Source organism: Drosophila arizonae, chromosome 2, assembly GCF_054131065.1.
Source record: "Drosophila arizonae isolate 15081-1271.41 chromosome 2, UAZ_ARI_1.0, whole genome shotgun sequence".
Taxonomy (NCBI): Eukaryota; Metazoa; Arthropoda; class Insecta; order Diptera; family Drosophilidae; genus Drosophila; species Drosophila arizonae.
The window spans coordinates 22,117,612-22,136,954 of record NC_142922.1 but is presented as its reverse complement, the minus strand read 5'-3'; the positions used below and the strand labels follow the sequence as shown (position 1 = coordinate 22,136,954).

The 19,343-nt window shown below is 41.9% G+C and overlaps 4 protein-coding genes across 16 annotated transcripts; 3 read left to right on the top strand and 1 right to left on the bottom strand.

Annotated features, from left to right (window-relative positions):
• The first annotated feature begins 9 nt into the window (after nt 1-9).
• Nucleotides 10-2,093, top strand: Takl2 (Tak1-like 2). The gene is made up of 5 exons (XM_018000503.2): nt 10-158; nt 218-517; nt 1,117-1,293; nt 1,572-1,707; nt 1,762-2,093. Exons 1-5 carry the CDS (start codon nt 102-104, stop codon nt 1,935-1,937), a joined length of 846 nt encoding a protein of 281 aa, XP_017855992.1. The 5' UTR covers nt 10-101; the 3' UTR covers nt 1,938-2,093.
• A 581-nt stretch (nt 2,094-2,674) lies between these two features.
• LOC108608893 (transmembrane protein 47) lies at nt 2,675-7,829 on the bottom strand. 3 transcript variants are annotated; one of them, XM_018000505.2, is made up of 7 exons: nt 7,648-7,826; nt 5,335-5,575; nt 5,170-5,245; nt 4,906-5,092; nt 4,690-4,839; nt 4,560-4,622; nt 2,675-4,501 (listed from the first exon to the last, which is right to left on the bottom strand). In XM_018000505.2, the coding sequence occupies exons 3-7, from the start codon at nt 5,218-5,220 to the stop codon at nt 4,341-4,343; spliced, it is 612 nt and encodes a 203-aa protein (XP_017855994.1). In that variant the 5' UTR covers nt 5,221-5,245; nt 5,335-5,575; nt 7,648-7,826; the 3' UTR covers nt 2,675-4,340. The 3 variants fall into 3 exon arrangements, with proteins under 3 accessions (XP_017855994.1, XP_017855993.1, XP_089324217.1); XM_018000504.2 differs by lacking the exon at nt 5,335-5,575 and having other exon boundaries at nt 7,216-7,829; XM_089468091.1 differs by lacking the exon at nt 5,335-5,575 and having other exon boundaries at nt 7,648-7,827.
• Nucleotides 7,830-7,877: 48 nt separating this feature from the next.
• RNF220 (ring finger protein 220) lies at nt 7,878-9,542 on the top strand. Its single transcript, XM_018001086.2, has one exon. The coding sequence runs from the start codon at nt 8,109-8,111 to the stop codon at nt 9,315-9,317; it is 1,209 nt and encodes a 402-aa protein (XP_017856575.1). The 5' UTR covers nt 7,878-8,108; the 3' UTR covers nt 9,318-9,542.
• A 149-nt stretch (nt 9,543-9,691) lies between these two features.
• Nucleotides 9,692-19,304, top strand: wge (BAH domain and coiled-coil containing protein winged eye). Of its 11 annotated transcripts, XM_018000131.2 has the most exons (12): nt 9,693-9,965; nt 10,090-11,039; nt 11,106-11,252; nt 13,108-13,245; nt 13,434-13,550; nt 13,962-16,107; nt 16,504-17,074; nt 17,134-17,392; nt 17,659-18,248; nt 18,316-18,495; nt 18,560-18,721; nt 18,786-19,304. In XM_018000131.2, the coding sequence occupies exons 2-12, from the start codon at nt 10,484-10,486 to the stop codon at nt 19,056-19,058; spliced, it is 5,139 nt and encodes a 1,712-aa protein (XP_017855620.1). In that variant the 5' UTR covers nt 9,693-9,965; nt 10,090-10,483; the 3' UTR covers nt 19,059-19,304. The 11 variants fall into 11 exon arrangements, with proteins under 11 accessions (XP_017855629.1, XP_017855620.1, XP_017855626.1 ...); XM_018000140.2 differs by having other exon boundaries at nt 9,692-11,039; nt 13,111-13,245; nt 17,689-18,248; XM_018000137.2 differs by having other exon boundaries at nt 9,693-11,039; nt 13,111-13,245; nt 13,998-16,107.
• Nucleotides 19,305-19,343: the final 39 nt, after the last annotated feature.

Below are 19,343 nucleotides of genomic sequence, written 5' to 3'. Positions count from 1 at the left end.
AACAATATACCCACAATTTCCATTTGTACAGGAAATCAACAATTATTTTCACAGAAATCAAATTCGATTAGTACACGGCAAGCTCGCGTCTAAAACGGAAGATGGATGCTAATAACTATATAGATTCAATTCACTTTACAAAAATAACTAATTCTATAGTAAGTGCTTATAAGTAACGTCGTTAGTTTGACCAAATAATAGAAATTTTGCGTTATAGGAAATTGCAAGCGGAACCTATGGAATCGTCTTAAAAGGACAGTATGATAATAAAACCGTAGCACTTAAACAATTCAAACAATACGGTGACAATAGAAATGTTGAAAGAGCGCTGAGAAATTTGCGAGACGTGAGGCATCCAAACATCCTCACCTTGATTGGTGATTCAAGCAATGGAGATAGCTTGTATTCAATTATGGAGTATGCTGACGGCGGATCTCTGAAAGATTTCTTGCATAACCCACCGTTGATTGAGTATACATTTAATCATGTTGTCAACTGGGCACTCCAGTATTTTTCGGTATATTGATATACATATATTTATACGTATAGACTTATTGTATATCCTAGATCCATGGGAAACGGGAAATCAGGTATAATGGTTGTGTGAAAATGTATATTACAGGCAGAAGTAGTCATGGCAGTCCATACGTAGCTGAAATTATATATATTCTTGATCAGAATGACAAGCTGAGTTGATCTCGTCATGCCTCTCTGTCCGCACGTCCGTCCGTATGAATGCAGAGATCTCGTAGTGTACAAAAGCAAAAGATTTCAAATTTTACATATGTATGTACATATATATTCGTGTTAACCTCCTTACCTTTTATGTATGTATCGATAATTTGATTTCGTTTTTATACCCTCAACCCATTGAAAATGGGAAATCAGAGTATGTTTAAGCACGATTTGATTACTGTGAGGTAGGGATTTCAATAAATAAGTTAACATATGTATGTATGCCCAAGCGCTAACGCAGTTAGCAGAACGTTGTATGTGTGATGTGCATAAATGCATAAAAAAATTGTAGAACGATTGAAATATCTTATCAGGGCTCAGGGTATTTGCTATTTCCGTTTGTAGTAAAAGTTCTATGCATAAATTCTTTTATTTTACCAGGCCGTTGCTTATCTTCATTCGAGACAACCGCCTTTGCTGCATGGCGATTTGAAGCCGTCAAATATGTTGCTAATGGATCACCGTCGCGTCTTGAAAATCTCTGACTTCGGATCTGTGCGCGCTGAGGCAACCACAAACACAAATCAACGTACCAATGTGCCTTATATAGCACCAGAGGCTAGTATCTGATCTATATGCAAGTGCATATTATCTATATAAAGTGCAAGCGAGTATATAAATTTTGAGCATAATTTGCAGTATATATGTATGTGCTGTAGACTCTCGTCCAGAGAGAGCTACGATAGACATATACAATACATATAGTACAATGCATTATCAAATATAAGTGAACTGATCAACTTGACTATAAGTTCCGCTGTTCTGGGATCTTAGACGTGTGGAGGAGTTAACCCGCTGTCAGTTGCTTATATTTATGTGCGTTATTTCATTTGCAGACTTTCAAAGGAGTGAAAAGTGCACAGCCATCGGAGGTATACACCTGTAGCATTATCTTATGGGAAATGATGTCGCGCAAACAGGTCTACGAAAACATTGATAGCTCTTTACATATAATGCGCGAATGTCTAAACGGTACGGTACGACTTGGTGTCAACTGGAATTACTTAACATTATATTACTTTATAGGAATGCGTCCGAATTTGGAGGACATCAAAATGGTTTATCCTGAAGAATTGAAAAAATTGATAGTCGACAGCTGGGAAGCGGATCCTTCGAAACGTCCCAAGATAAACCGTTTCGTTGATTTCTTTTCAAAGTACTTTGAACAAAATAATATTATTGCCGCAGATCTAAGCATTTAATGGAGCATCTAAGAAGAATCCATTTCAGATGTCCATATTTCCAAATCTTATAGAGATTCCATTGAATACAATATGTGTGAATTTCCTATAAATTCTGTATTTATGTATTTTGCTGTTACATACATATTTGAATAAATTTTGATTATGGAATGCGAACTTAATTTGTAGTTTTTATAAACATTTCAGTATGCATAACGTAAGTGATTGAGAAGGAAATTTAAAATCAATATCGATTACATTAGAGCATTTACATTTGTGGATGAGAACGGAAATCTCTGGCCATAATATTTACATTTAAACAAAACAAAATCGCACTGATGGATGGGACATCAGACACCTTCGCTGTATCAAATATATGGTTAATTTAACTGTGAATATTGGCAAATACATAATTTATATAAATGTCATATAAATATGTGACTAAGTGAGTTGAGTATATTCAATAATTATATACGATCGATCACTAGCAATAAATTTGATAAGTTCTCCGTTTCCGATTCATACAACTTCTAATGGTTAAAACATATTATATATTATTTCAATTTGACTTTTCTGTTCCTTTCTGCTTTATGGAGGAACGAAAACGTTTAATTTTTGTTTGTTATGTATGTACGTTTCGTGTTATGTTTTTGTTATAGCTAATCGTTTGCGTCTCTTTTTCAATAAAAAATTGTAACGTTTCATAAATGTTCACATTTGAGTATACTAAGTTATATAATTGTTTCGTTAGTTACATATGTTAAATTTGTATTTTCTTCGTTTTGTTTGTTTGTTTTGTTTTGTTTTTTGTTTTTAATAATAGTTGCATACTTTAACCTTACTTACATATAGTTTAGTTAATTAAAATTGTTTGGTATAATTGTTAATTTCATACTCGTTAATAATTGTTCTTGTTTCTCTATATTTTTCGCTTCACTTTTTCACCGCACGTTCCTGCCTACGATTTGTTCAATGTCTTCTTTATATAATGAATGTTAATGCATGTGTTATCTTTGTATTGTTGTAATATACGTTTACCTAAAACTCGGTCTAATTGTTTCTCTGTTGATTGCGTGTTGTCAATTTATCGTCTTTGAAGAACGAAAATGAAATGCAAATAAGGACTTGAGAAATTATGCTGTGAATATATGGATGAATGATATAAGAACAGATAAATAGTCATTGTTGAACAAGCTAAAAGCCTTAAATTAACAAACCAAAATTGTATCAAGTTGTTCAAATATTAACAGAGGTTGACAGAAACGCGTTTATTACTTTTGAATTGGTTATGATATGTAAATAGAGCATAGAACACAATACAAGGAATATACAATTATAAATTAGAGTGTAAAAATAATTATATATAACTGAGGTTACAAAAACTGCCAAATATAGAGTTCAAATTATTGCATATATACGATATTAACTTAAAAATAATTCAAAGTGATTCGAGTGGTAAACGGGACGGTTTAAGTATTATACAAAAGATAAAGGTCTAAAATACATATGTATATCATTTTATATTCGAGTACATTGGGTATATATGGGTAGCACTGACACAACACATTATAAATGAATCAAACTAAATTTGTTGCAAATCGTAATCAGCATAATCTGAATTGTTGAAGAAATTCAAAGAAATATTGTAAAATATAATTCACATATATATATTATTTGTGTTTGTCGTATCATCAAAATTGATTCTCAGTTTTGTGTGGAACGGTCGTATAGAGGGATCGACTACGGTAAGGTTACAATACATACATTTCTGGTAGGATTACATGTGTAAACGACTATGAATTTCTATGATATTCTCTAGGTATACGACATGTATGTATCTGGATAATTTGTAATATTATTATTTTTTCTTCATATAAATTTGTATATATTGTTTCATAAAAGTACAATTTGGTTTCGCTTTCGTCATATTGGTGCCAAAGAATAGACTAAAAATCGATTATAATTTTGTCGAGCTCGCTGATAAGATTTGCGATTATGTATTTTAATATAAGTGTTGTTATATAGATAGGTAGGTTGGACACGATTTGAAGAGTATATACCATTGTATTTTTTGGAAGAATAACTTTCCACAGGGGAAAACTTATGGAAGAAAAAAAAAAAAAACAAATAAAATATAAACAAGTCTTATCTAACTAATGCCCAGTACTATGGGAAGAATTAAGTCAAGTCGTTATGGTTCTCTCTTTTGGCTTAAAATTTGTTTGTGATGGACGTAATCAGAAGTCTAACTAAACATTATGACGAAAAATCACTATTTTGATTGAGTGTGTTCGTTTGTTTTTGAGTCGTGAGTCAAATTTGAAATTTATATACGTCTGTGAGTGTGTGTATATGTGTGAGTGAATGTGTTTCTAGATGCTTATATGTCTAAAGAACGACGTCAGGCAGGTCGTGCGGCCTTGCCTAGGCGCGCATTTGGTTTTCATGTACAATTTTTCTCTCCTTATAATAGATCTCCTCTGATTCTTTGTCACAGAGCAGCAGAACAACTGCTCCAAACAAGAATATTGCAGCGCCCCAGCCCACGCCATAGGCCCAGCCAAACTCCCAAACGCGTCGATTCGCTACATAAACAAACCAATTATAAGTTGGTAAATTTAAAGTTTATATTCAAATGCTTACCCATTGTGAGTTCGCCTGCAAAGCACACTGGATAGACAATCAGAGCAGAGAGCACGGCCAATACTGTATTGAAAGACAATCGGAAAAAATGTGAGCATTAAGAATTATGTAAGCTACAGATGACACGTACGTGAGACGAGCATTACTAGCACTGCTATTCGATAAAATTTGTATTTAATATTATGATTCTGTGTCTTTAGGCCCAGTCCAGTCAACACTGTGGCTATGACGTCCGTTATCAATGTGATAATGCATAGCGCTGCAGTTGCCTTGATGTAGCCTATAAAAATACAAAGGTTGGTGTTTAGCAAGAAGAATGTTTTTGATCTTGATTTTATATCATTACCAATATCACGGGTCCAATAGCAGCCTGGTGGATCCTGTATATTAAATGGCAGCGGTGAAGCTGAATCATCCTCGATGCAATGCACAAAGAGACCCTGCCGCCAACCGGCTGCCATTAGCCAATCTGTGGATGCCAGGGCCATAATCATCAATACCACAACGATGACTCCGCAAATAAATGCAATCACCTAAAAAGTTCAATTTGGATTGTTAAAAAAAAAAAAAAAACGCTTTAAAATTAGAATTATCATTTTCTTGTACACACCTTGAGGGGTCTTGTGATTGTTATGGTTTCAATTGTCGTAGTCGGCGCCATTTTGTCCGCCTCAGGACGTAGTACACTATATAAATAATACAAACGAACATACATTTAGTGTTAAAAATATGTATTAAAAAACAATTAGAAATTGATAAGAAGAGCTTCACTTACCTTAAAAACTAATCAGGCAAAACGTTTGCCCACGTAAAATACTGAATTGGAGCGATTTATTGATATTTTTGGTTAGTTTATAGAGGGGAATAATGGTAAACTCTGGCTTGGTATATATATAACAATTAAATGTCTCAATTGATGTTTATTGTTTTTTGTATTTTCATTAATTTTTAGCGCACAGCGTTTGTTATGAACTGTTCAAATGCTTTTCATTCTAAAATGCTTTCCTTTTTAACATCTGTTTGTTTATTAAAACGTTTTGCATGGAGGAAAAATAGAATTGGTAACAGTTTCGATTAGTGCAATTGTAGCTGATAATTTATAGTTCAACTTAAAACTAAATAAGAACAATACAAAAAGCTAAACCATACATTCAAGCGCATACAAGTCAGCTGAGAAAACAATACAATATAGAGCAGCAGCATGCAAACACATACAAAAGCATTTGAGTAGGCCGGAGCCCAGCCCCCGTCTGGGTGGGAGGGGCCTACCACAAATTGACCAAAGCACAAAAATCCACTTGGAATAGGCCACGAGCAACCAAACATTGCTTTTTGTAACGCTTCAATAAGTTTGTTTTGTTCATTTCATCAAACGACACTCGTCAGCAAGATTTCGGTTTATAGGAAATATTGCATTAATTATCTAATGAGTGGATAACGGTTATTCAAGATTATTGGTATATGTTGTTTTCGCAAGGGCCAACAAGTTTGTATTATGTATATGTATTTATATTCTAACAGGATCAATCAACGTGTTTATATAGGCCTTTTCGTTTGCTGGTTCACCTGACCATCTCCAACATGGAGCCTATGAAACACAAATTCAATGTGGTTCCTTTCGAATCAGAGATCAAGTCATTTATGTAAATTTGTTTTAAAATGAGGATATTTGAGTACATCTCACATTAAGAAGCTATACCACAATATGTATTCTTTACATAGACATAGGCTTCAGGGTAGCTTCTAGTCGGTCATTGCCGACGAAACTAAAAGTATTTGTAAGTTTACTTTAGCTCAGCGGTATTCTTTTAGTCAGGGTATCTCCTAGTCAAGTTCCGTACGTGGTTATTTAAAGATATGCGAGATGTGACAAAGCTATTATATAGGATTGCACATGCAATGACATCAACAAAAACAATGTAGCGCCTCAGATGGCAAGGCGACTCCAGGAAGCACCTGTATCAATCGTAAAACTGCAAACATCTCGATGCGTATTGCATTAATAATGCATAAGGTAACACGAAAGCCCACATACTATATGACTACAGTAAAAGCTTGAGCAAATGAAAATTCTTGCTATAAATGTTTTTAGAAAATTTTTAGTAGATGAATGATATACTATATGTCTTTCGCAACTACTCAGTTAAATCTATAGAAGGAACCAAGTTTTTAATCAACGACTGTTCAAGGAAGGCATTATTCACTGTATATTCTCATCTAACAAATTCTATAGAGAGCGTGGTGTAAGCGATAGGTATGAGCGGGCTGCTTGTTTAATACTAGACAAAGAAAAATACTTGCCAATTTTATGATTTTATTACACAGACGGGGGCCAGACAGAGACGATGTCTACTCTATTTTTAGCCTTAACAATAAGAGAGAAACACAAAATATTTGCATATACACACAAGCATATGTGAGAGCATTGGGCATGGCAACAGGATCAACAGTATGATATGAGTAGCAAAATGATATCAAATAAAGAAGACAAAACAAACAAAACACGAATGAAAACAAAATTGGGGCACAGAAAATCAACAATAACAACAACTACTGCGTCGAGTGTACGAAGGGTGAAACGGAATCAAAACAAAAATGCGGACAAAAATATTGCTTGTTGTTGTCGCTGTCGTTGTTGTTGTCGTTTGCTAAATACCTTTCCTTGTAATAGTCCAAAGTAACCGATTCGGAATCAAACTCTGAGTAATCAGGAAGTGATTCGGCATCAAAGGAGCTCATTCCGCTCAACGTGTAATTTGGAATTACATTCATTTTATTGCCATAGATGCCAATGTTGCCCTGATGCTGTTGTTGTTGTTGCGCGTGCTGCTGTTGCGTTTTTAACAATTCCGACATCTTGTTTTTGTTGAATAATAAATAACACAAGATCTATACACACATAAACGCACCCACACACAAAAATACAATTCGTTTTTGGAGAGCCTTGTATGTGACACAGTTGTGGGAAAATAATAACGCACTGCTATTTTCTCTATTCTGTTTCCCAGCTTTTGCTTTTCACTTTCTGTGCTCTGCTGTCTGCTGCGAAAATATGGCGTATATCGATGTGGTAGCAACTCTAACTTACGATTTTATTTTCTGTATAGCGTTTAGCTATTGCATTTTACATTTTTAATTAAATTTTGAATTTTCCTTTTTACATTAAACACAAACAAAATAATAAAAATAATTATTTGCAGAGGGATTGACAATCACTAAAATGTTTGTAAAACGCGTTATTTATTTTTTAGGTGCTCATTGGTTTTACCTAGGTGGCAAGGCTGCTTAAGCTATGCTTTGCGATAGTTGCGACCACTTCGATACTTGATCGATAGGCGAAAATATACTTACATCCCTAGATCGGCGTCGCGTTTGTTGTTCTACTTTATTTAGTTGCTTCGGTTGGAAAACTAAGTTTAAATCTGAGTTTTTAAACGAAATCCAAGTAAAATATAAACTATAAACTGCACGTACATTGGCTAAGTGTCGCACGCCCCGGTGGCCAATCGTTATTTTGCTTGCAAAATATAGAGAGAAAGGTCTTTTGCCATGGCAACTGACACTGTGCCCAACACCGAAAACTTTAATCTCGCCAATGGGGAAGAGGATGTCATATGTCCCACTTGCGATGCAAAAATTAAACGCAGTCAAGTAGCCGATCATTGCCAAATTGAAATGGATCGATTACACAGCATGCAGCTGCGCTCCGCACAGACTGTGGCCGCGTTGGCTGCCACCACTAATAACTCAACATCGCAAACACAATCTTCTGGTGCTACTGCTGAGGGTGGCGGCCAGAGAAAACCATGGAGTGTATTCCAGCGTGTGCAACGCAACCGGCAGGCCCGACAGCGACAAAGAACACGCAAGCGACCTACTCCACCGCCACCCCCACCAGTGCAACCACCAGCAACAGCTGCTGCAGGTGCGGATGCTGCTGGGTCAAGTCAAGCCACCGAAGTCACCTGCATCTGTCCCGTCTGCAACAAAAGTTTCCCACAGACTGATATACAGGAGCATGTGAATCAGTGTCTGCGTGCTGGCGGAAGGAACGGGGATCGGCATTCCAGCGATGATGACGATGACAGCGAGGAGTATGAGGAATACGAGTGGGCGGGACAGAAGCGAATTCGCGTATCGACGCTCGTCCAGGGCGGCTATGCAGCGCTGAATCTTGGACAGACCATCAAATATAATGGTAGCCAGCAGACGAATAACGATGATGAAGACGATGTGAATGTGGATGAGGATGACACACATATATATGGACCGACGCAATACGGCGAAGCAGACGTCATACCACTGGACAATGACGATGCAGAGGAAGGCGGTGTCTCTGAGGCGGATGTTACTAGTTATGTGCGCCGTCTAATATCATCCAATGAAACGCCCAAGAGCAACAATACCCACGAAGCGACTGATGAGATGAATGATGAGGCGGTTAGCCAGGCTCCATCCACATCTGGACAACAGCCTGTGTCTGCAGCGGCATCCACATCACGTAGCAGCAACAGTAACAACACATCGTCGCAGATTATCGAATCCTTAAAGGCGCGCTTGCGTATGTACGAGAAGCAGGCACAGAGCAAACTCAAATGCTTAATCTGCATTGACGACTACAAGAATCCCGCCATCTCAGTGTCCTGCTGGCATGTCCACTGTGAGCAGTGCTGGCTGCAGACGCTGGGTGCTCGTAAGCTGTGTCCGCAATGCAATTCCATAACTACGCCAAAAGATTTAAGACGCATTTACCTATAAATGGACTTCTGGCCGTGAGTGGCTGGCCAGAATCAACTGTTATGATTTATGTTTGCAAAGTAGCTTATTACTGACTTATTAAAATTAGTTTAAGTTAAAAATTCATATTATTTATATTACAAATTATAACTGAAAGCAGCTATGATTATCATACGTGACATAACAATAAGGATTATGTAACTATTAAATAATAAAAATAAACAATAAAAATATTATTTTATTTAACTTTTAAAAATGACAGCTGAACGCGCGCCAATAGTTATCCACGTTATCGATTTTTATTATTTGCACTAGCATCGATTGTGGCTATCAAAATATCGTAGAAACTATAAAATATCGAACAATATCCTATCGTCACGGAGTGGGCAATATCGATGATAGCAACTATCGCAAACGATTGTCACTTGCCAAACATAGTGAAAACTTGAAAAGTTGCTTTTTTTGTGTCTCCCGTGGACTTTTTTCCAGGGATTACTAATTCGCGAAAAAAACGCGCGGTTTAATGCGTGCCATTTTGTAGGCGGCTTGCAGTGTGAAATTCTAAAGCGGATATAGCATAACGCTAAAAACGATTGCGTTAGTAGGGATCGGTCGCTCTTCCACCTCCACACCTTCGCCACCTCCGCCGCCGCTGGGAACCTAGCACAGGTCCAGTTTGTACATATATACATATATATTATATGTATATATTTATATATGCATATGTATGTATATAGTGCTACTTGCATACGTATGGGGCGCGTGTATTATGTCATTTATTTATAATAAATAGCATAAAAGTTGACAATATGCAAACAAATGACCGCTGAGTGTTGCACCAAAGAGTGAGAAATATAAACACGTAAAAATGTAGACTGTTTGTTCGTGAGCGTGTTTGTGTGTGTGCGTGCGTGCGTGCGTGTATGCCGCAGATAATGGATGTTTAGACGTATATAAATATATACGTAGCTATAGAAAAATATATATTCGTGCATACATACATTTGTATGTGTGCATGTATGTGAAGCATATGCGACGCATCAAGTCGTCGGCAATGTTCCTTGCCGCCTACGCTAGAGTTGGCAACAACATTAGCTTTAGCCCAGGCTTAAGCCCAGTAGCTAAAATCTAGAGTGTCTCTACCAATTTAACAAAACACGTCCAAATTTTATCAACAACAATAACCAATGGCTACATTTAATGCAACAAGCAGCGCGGATGTTTTGAGTTCCTCGGTTGGCGCTGCCACCGCAGCGGCACCAACATTTCTAATGCCCTCCACAACTACGGCTAGTGGTGGTGCAACAGTGGGCACTCTTGGTGGTCATCCGCTGCATTTGGAACCGTTTGGTGCTATGCCCGCACACGCACAGTATATGAACGCCGGTGCTGCGTCGTTACCGTTGCCGTTGCCATTACCGTTGCAGCAGCATCATCATCATCATCACCAGCAGACCAACTCGTCCTCGTACACATTTGTGCAGATCAAACGAGAGCCTTGTCAGGTGTCTGAGATAAGTTCCAATAATTGCCATCAGCAGCAGCAGCAGCAGCAACACCAGCAACAGCAGCAGCATCATTTGCAGACAGCGTCCACTTCCCTTGGTCTGGGCAGTGTTACCTCATCATCCGTAACGGCGTCGGCCACAAAGACCATGTCTGCATCTACACTCACCACGTTAGTCAAAATCGAAGCCTCCTCGCCTAAAGTATCTGATCTGGAAAAGTCCACGTCTAGCACAAGTAAGTTGTCTATTTAATCTATGGGATTCCAGATCCGTTGATTATCATGATTGTTGATGTCTCTAGACAATTCGGTGCCCGTTGGCATTGCCGTGGCACGCAAACGTCCGCAGGAGACGAGCAGCGCCACGCTCAACAATGGCTCCACTCTGCCGCTGCAGCCGCCACTCAACAAGGATATGAACTGCTTCGGCATACGTGTCGCTGATCTGGGTAAGTTCCACTAATTGCACTATCGAACTTTGATGCTCCATGATGTGTGTGTGTGTGTGGTTATAGCTTGACTGACAGATTTTCTAAGAATAGAATAATTAAAATAATATTTGTTTCAAAAAATAAGTAACTAGAAGTAATAATTGTGTCCAATGTTAAATATCCGATTATTTTAATATTTTGATAGTGCTCTATTTTAAATACCCTTAATTATGATAACACAGGGGAACACCATTTTTAACAATTTTCGGAGAAATGATAAGCAAAGCCATTCAATATAAAGGATTTTCGCATTAACGAACACTATTCAGAAACTATTCAGAATAGAAAGCTTAGAATAAAATCTAAATGGAGGAAATGGAAAAGTATGCGATCAAGAATCAGGTTGAGGCTCGAGCGTCTAATTGAATTGGATAGCACTGATTTGTGCTTGCTAATGAACGCTTTGCTAAGCCGTTCACCAATCTTCGGCTGTCCCCGGGGGCATCGTTAGCGGCATAATTGTGCCTCGGGCGAGGAGCGTGTGACTTGAAGCGAACGATGTGGACGGCGCTTAGTTATGGCACTAATAGGATTTCGGCAAACATTTAAAAATTCCGTCAGTGAGTTAGGGGTAGGAAGACCACATAAATTCCACCCTAAACGAAGATTGAAAGGCCAGAAATCATATGATACGGCCGCAAAAGCGGACGGGGTAGCGGATATGGATTGTGTAGCTGTCGTTGTTGTGACAGCCCTCTGACTTGTGCCAGCAGCCCCAGGCGGTGGCGTGCTGCGCAATGAGATGTGGGCGAGTGGTTTAGATATGTATAGAAAGAAGGAAAAGAAACACTTATTGAAAACTTCAGTAGAGGAAGCACATGAAATGGAGTATCTATTGCGCCGTTTCTTTCGAATAGCGTGAATCTAGGCGGATTACTCATAGGTAACCTTTCATTTTCTGTGGGTGGTTGCTGCTCAAAATGTTGTTCACAACTTTCGGGCAACTTTGGCTGCAGGCGAGCTTAAACTGTTGTTCCTGCTCGTCCAGCAATCTGGAAGGTGGTGCACACCGAGGGGGCTGCAAATATATATAGAGCGAGATGCTGGGATAAGTAGCAGCAAGCAACAAGGGATGCTCACGCTGAGCATTCCTATCAAGGAGGACCAATGCGACGGCAATATGATACGCATAAGTGGTTTGGGTATGTGACCATATGGTAAAGTCCCCCCTAACGGCTGTGCGGATTCTATTTATATATAGTGAGATCTTTATATATGTATGTGTGTACATGTTATAACTGGTGGGTAGATGTCCAAAAAAAATGAGAAAAAAAAGTGTGGCACTAATTGCATTTTGAGGCAGCTCCGTTTTCGCTTTTAGCATTCGCTAGGTCGAACATCAATCTGAGGTCCTTAATAGCCCCTTGATGTAATGCAATTAGTGTTTCGTGTACGCTTTAATCGAATTTCTGTAAAAATTATTCACAGTCGGTGTTTGGCTAAGGGATGATGGTTCAGTGGCTTGATAGGCTGCCTGTTGGGCTGTCTCTGAGTGTTGGGTGTGAGTTGGGTAGGTCGCCAAATGCATAGTTCAAGGACATTGCAATATTTAAAGTATACACACACAGCTTTCTCTCTCAGGCGCAAACACAAATACACTTGCACACACACACGCACACAGATACATGTGAGTGGCATGTAAAGCTGCTGTGGTGCAAAACAAAAAGTTTATTAAATAATTGAACGTTGAGTCGTCGAGTTGCAAAACTTGTGCGGAATCAAAGCAAAAAGTTGTCAAAGCAAAGCTAAAAATAATATCTGACATTTTCGGCAATACAATTTGACTATCGGCTATTCATACGAACTTTATCAGCAGGCGCCACCAGTTGCGGCAATCTGTATTTCACGGGAAACGGTGATTTGATGACAACGGGCACAGCCACCGCCGAGGAGCTGGCACTGAGCGCCGCGGGGGTCAACAGGGCGCCCTCCACCTTCTGGCAGTATCCAAGTGAGTTTTTCTTTACCTTCCTTATATATATTAAAGCGAAGTGTATGTGTTTTTTTTTTTTTTTTTTAATTATTTAAATCGTCTTCTGCCACTGAAGTAGTTAACCCATCCAACACAACTGGCCACTCCTCCTTCTATATATTTATTTATTTATTGTTGCATCTGTTTTATTTTATTTGCGTTTGTAGATGCATTGCCCATTGAATCAGTGATTTCCATGTCGCCCGCCACGGTGGGCTTGCAATACTCACGCGAGGCCAGTCGCGGTCAGGTGGTGCTGCTGCCAGCGGCACCAGCAGCGCTTGGTAAGTCTCTCTATATGCATCATCTAAGTAACATTCAAGGCATCCACTCTTACAACATGCATGACACACACAGATGTGAATATATATTTCTATATATATATAAATACAATATGTATATGTATGTGTAGGTGTATATGTATATATCTATATCTATGTATTTATATGTATATCGAAGTACATAGTCTATTCATGACGCATCACGAGCGACGCTTGTGCCATTTGCCACTAATGCTTGAGTCGTCGCATCCTAGCTAGGTTAACTTGATTTCAAGACAACAACTAATTCATGCTTTTGTAACTCCGCTTTTCTTCCCGCCCTCCCAACAACCACAACAACAAATCCAACTCCAAATCCATAAAAAAAAAACTGAAACAAAATAAAATAAAAAACAAACACTCGACTATGCACAGCAGGCATATCAAATTTTCCCCTCTTAACGCCCACAGATCCGTTCCAGCAGGCAGCGGCGGCGGCGGCCTTCGTCTGGCCATCAGCTTATATACCGCAGAGTACGCCCGGTGCTGGGCCTGCCGCCGCAGCCGCTGCGCTGCAACCACCGCCCAACTTTATATTCCCCTCGATGGGCGCCCACTCCGCATTGGGCGCAACATCTCCGTATGCATCCACGTTGCAGCTATATCTGGCCGCAGCGGCCACCGCCACGGGCAGCTCGACGCTGTGCCAGCACAGCAATCAACAGACCAGCAGCACCACAACGACCAACTCCACCATCAATCTGAGCCTGGCTGCTGCCGGCGCCGGCGTCACGAGCAGCACCAGCAGCAGTAGCCTCAGCAGCTTGAGTTCCACCAGCAGCTCACGATTCCTCAGCCTGGCAGCTCAGCCGCCATCAGTGGCCCCTAAGCCTCTGGCCATGAGCTCGCTGCTGTTACCGCCCGCTGGCCTCAAACTGGAGGACTATCCGATTGCGCAGCCGTTGCCGCTGCCAGAAGCGGTACGGGACACTGAGCAACAGGCTCTCAATCTAATGCGTTTACCAACGCCGCCCACTTCGGCGACCATCGAGCCAATGGCAACGCCGCTGAGCCAACCATTGCCTCATCAAATACTCTTCCAAGCGGCGCCAAGTACGCCGACGCCAGCGCTGCTCAATCTGTCAATGCATAGTGCAAGCGCCGCCGCTGGCATTGTTGCCGACACGCCCACCCCGAGCGACGAGGCGGCGCTCAACTACAAGTTGCATGCGCCACTGACACCGCAGACGCCACCGCGTCTGGGCGCCGCCACATTGCTGCCTCAGATGCAAGATGTCAACATACAGACAGACACGCCGGTGTGCAGCGAGGATGAGAACTCTTCGTGTCCGCTCAAAGCGACGCAGGAGGCGTGCGAATCACAGCTGCCCCTCGAGCTGACCAAACCCAGTGAGCCCCTCAGTGCCCACACCAATCACGCCAATCAACCAAATGAGTGCCATACCCAAACGAGTCCCAGTGACATGATTAGTGCCAGTCTCAGTGCCAGCGAGCCGATGGAAGTGCCCACGGAGCAGTTGCCTGTGCAACAACAGCAACAGCAATCACAACCACAACCACAGCATCAACCACAACAACAACACCTACAACAGACAGCGCCCGAGGATCTGACCGGGCTGGTGCTGCTCTCAAACATCAGTACCAATAGCACGCCTTTATTGCGCGTCAAGCAGGAGCCGGTGGAGCACCATGAATCCGTGCCGGCAATGATGCCAGTGCAGCCAGTGGAGTCGACACCAATGCAGCAACGGATGGATGTGGAGCGAACGCAGTCGGAGCCGCTGGGTGGCTTGAAGCTGCTCTGCGCATTGGCATTGCAGGAGGAGGAGCAGGGCAGTAGTCTGTTCGCGACTCCAACGTCGCGCACACCTTCGTCTCGAGCGGCTTCTCCGCCCATCGAAGCGAATAGCTCGTATGGCTGTGTGCCACAGCCGGCACAGTCCTCACAGCCGTCTGATTGTTGCCCTCCACAGGAAATGTTGCACACCTCACCCACGTTTCCCTCCATGCAGGGCATTGAGCTGCCCAGCACATCCTTCGCTGCCGTAGCCGCCGGAGAGCTGACGCCCGCAAAGCGCAAAAAGCACAAACATTCCAAGTCGAACTCAGTGTCCGGGGAGAGTCGCAAATCCTCGCGCTGCAGCAAGAAGAGCAAGAAGAAGCGTCGCCACAGCATTAGTCGACAGCAGCAACTACAGCAACTGCAGCAACCGGAGGACGATGCACAGCTCCAGGGCGAGGAGCTGCAGTCGGAGCTGCGCAGCGCTCTGCACACCATTGATCCCAGTTATGCGCAGCGCTTTGGCCAGGAAGTCTTCTCCATCATGGACAATAGCATGCGCATGCGCTTGGCCGACATCACACGGCAATATCGTAAGAAGAAGCGCAAGCTCGACGAGATTTCCAAGCACAAGAAGAAGAAGAAGTGCTCCAAGCAGCTGTTGCAGCTGCAACAGCAGCAGCAGCAACAACAGCAACAACAACAACAGACGCTACCACTGCAACAGCCGCTACATCAGCCGCAGCTAACGCTCGGCTCAACGCTGTCCGGAGTCCTGGGGTAAGTTCATTTTGGCAAACTCTGAAAGGAGCAGAGCCTTGGGGACGTCTTCAACGGATTTGTTACAATTGATCATCAAATGTGTAAGATGTTTAAAACAAGAGCTGTCTGGCTTATCCAGATCTCACAGCTCAAAATCAACAGCATTCAAATACGCCCTATTCCCAGAAAAAGTATGGATCACAAATTCAATTCTGATATGGAAAAATTGTTTTATTTTTCAAGTCATCTTGAAGCAATCAGACAATTACTGTTATTTTTACTGCACACCTCGTGCAATTGCGAATTTTGTTTTGAGAGCAATTGATGAAACCGGAGTAGTTTAAAAATTAGTTCTTTTTTTATAATTTTGTTTTTGGTTTCTTTAATTTGAATCCTCTTTTTATCATTTACCAGAACTGCGTCGCCGTTGCGAGATTATAAGTTTCCGAAATTTTCAAGCGGCAACTTGCAGGCGTCTACCTTTTTGAGATTCCCAGAAAAGACGCATTCGTTTCCGCCGCCACCGCCGCTGTTGCAGCAGCCGCAGGTGGAGCCCAGTACCTTGCCAAGCAGCAACTCGCCGAGCACATCGTCGTTTGTGCGTCTCGAGCCTAGTGCTTTAGATGCGGCAGTTGCCGCTGCTCCAATTACCTCGTCCAGTTCTTCCAGCTCCTCGCACAAGCATTCGCACACGAGCAGCACAAAATCGGCGGCGCGCAAGGAGCGCAAGCTGAAAGCGAGCGCAGTCGATGCGCAAGCGGTCACCGAGGCCAAGCGACGATTTAGCGCCGCAGATGCCGAACTCCAGCTGACCAGTGAGCACCTGTACCGCGATGAGACACGTGTGCTCACCGACATGGGGGGTCTGTTCTATGCGGGTGTCATGAAGCCGCTGCGTCCGCCAGACGTGTATGCCATAACCTTGGACGGCGAGCGCGGCAACAAGTCGCATGTCATGTCGCGCGAGGACATACTCAAGGATACGGTGAGTACCGAAAGCTACTCCAATTACCTATAGCTAATAAGATCCTTAATGTTGCACAGATTCTCGAGGTGGCTCCCAAGAGTGTGGAGGATGTGCCAGTTGGCACGCGGCTGTGCGCCTATTGGAGCCAACAGTATCGTTGTCTCTATCCTGGTCGTGCCATTGACTCAGAGCCAGTCGAGGAAACAGCTCCGTCAGCAGCCTCAGCGGTGGGTGCAACGCCACAGGACTTTGTCAGCGTGGAGTTCGATGATGGTGACAGCGGCAGGATCCGCTTAAAAAATATTCGCCTTCTACTCAGCAACTATCCCATTGCAGGTGCGTCGAACAGAACACACACACACACTCATAGATATATATACATCTATTTACTTTTATATGGGAGAATGAAGCCAAATAATCTAAAATCTTTACTTGACTACACTAGAATCCTTCAAGTGGCAAACAATAATTTAAGTTTAATGCTTTCTAATGAGGTTTCATTCTCTGTTTACTGTCCTTTTTTGTGACTTCTTTATTTATGGCTGTTGTTTTCGTTTTCCTTGATTCGTTTATGCCCCGTTCCCGTCCCGCCCATGGTACAGAGTACAACGATAATCCCCTTTACTCTGTAGGCAAGCAGAAGCGTGGCACAATGCGCAGCGGCGACAGTGGCGCCGGATCCGCCCATGAGCAAACAGGCGCGCCGAGCGGCGATGATTCGCACAGCCATCATGGTTTTAGTATGAGCAGCGATAACACAACCTCGCTGGCTGCCACCATGGAGCTGTTCACACAGCGCAGCGAGAAGAAGCGCCTGAAGAAGAGTCTAAAGAAGTTAACAAAAGCCCAGAATGGAATTGGCCAGGCTGGTGGGTTGGATGACTTTCAGAATGGAAGCGCCGATGGAGTTGCGGCCGGGGACGCCGCCAGTCTGGATGATGGCAGCCGCAAGCATCATAAGCACAAGAAGCGCAAGAAGCATAAGAAGCACCATCGCAAAAATGCCAACGAAGAGGCTGAGCCGGTTCAGGATTATATGGCGACGGCTGAGGGCCTGCAACCGGCGGTAGAAGAACCTGAAAATCATGCGCCAATCATGCAACGAGTAAAGGTTGAGCTGAAAGTAAAGGCGGAGCAGTTGGACATCGAAGAGGAGACCACATCTAACTTAATGTCCGAGGTATCCGATGAGGTGATGTGCAAAGTTAAGCAGCTAACAGAGTCTGTTCTAACGTCTAAACTCCCTTTCCATGTCGTAGGTCAAGGGCGACGAGCTGGTTGAGCACAACAACTCCAAGGGCAGCAGCAAGATTGCGGCCTTTTTGCCAGAACGGCAACTGTGGGGTTGGTTTGGAACCGCCTATCGCAAGGCGGGCGTCAAGGGACGCGCCAGAAAGCAATTTTACAAAACAATCAAAAGGGGCAAGGAGACTATAACGGTAACTGTTACAAGGCTCCTATGAAAATGAGTAATGCATTAATCGTTACATTCATGAATTTCAGGTCGGGGACTGTGCAGTATTTCTATCTACGGGTAGACCGGATCGCCCCTACATTGGACGCATCGAGTCCATGTGGGAGACCACGGCTGGCAATAGAGTGGTGCGCGTGGCGTGGTTCTATCACCCGGAGGAAACCACGGGTTGTCCAAAATTGAAATATCCGGTAAGCTAAAATCTAAAATTCGAAATCTTAAAGATATGTAATATTTGTTCTTATATCCTTATAGGGTGCTCTATTTGAATCGCCACATGAGGATGAGAACGACGTGCAGACTATATCGCATCGGTGCGAGGTGCTGCAGTTTGTCAACTACGTTGGCAAGTTTGGCACCGATTCGAAGCAATATCAAACCATATATGATAACAATGATACATATTATTTAGCCGGGCACTATAACCCAAGGTTGCAAGTGCTGAAACTACAAGACGATATTCCAACTCTCGAAGAGCTGCAGGATACTACAACTACTACTACTACAACTACTACTACAGAGGATTAAGCGATGCGTGGTTAGGATTAGATATAGACATAGACGCAGTGCATACAAAATCTATATAAATCATATATATATATATATATACAATATATACGTTATACATATATTTTACAATGCGTGAAACAAAAGAAGCAGATATATACCTTTATGTATACACATATTATTTCTATATTTTTAATTGATTAAATAACGTATTGTAAACGCAAAAAAAAAAAAAAAAAAAAAAAAAAAACAAAAACAAAAAACAAATTTAAGAAGAGAAAAGAACATTGTGAAAAAGAGAGAGAG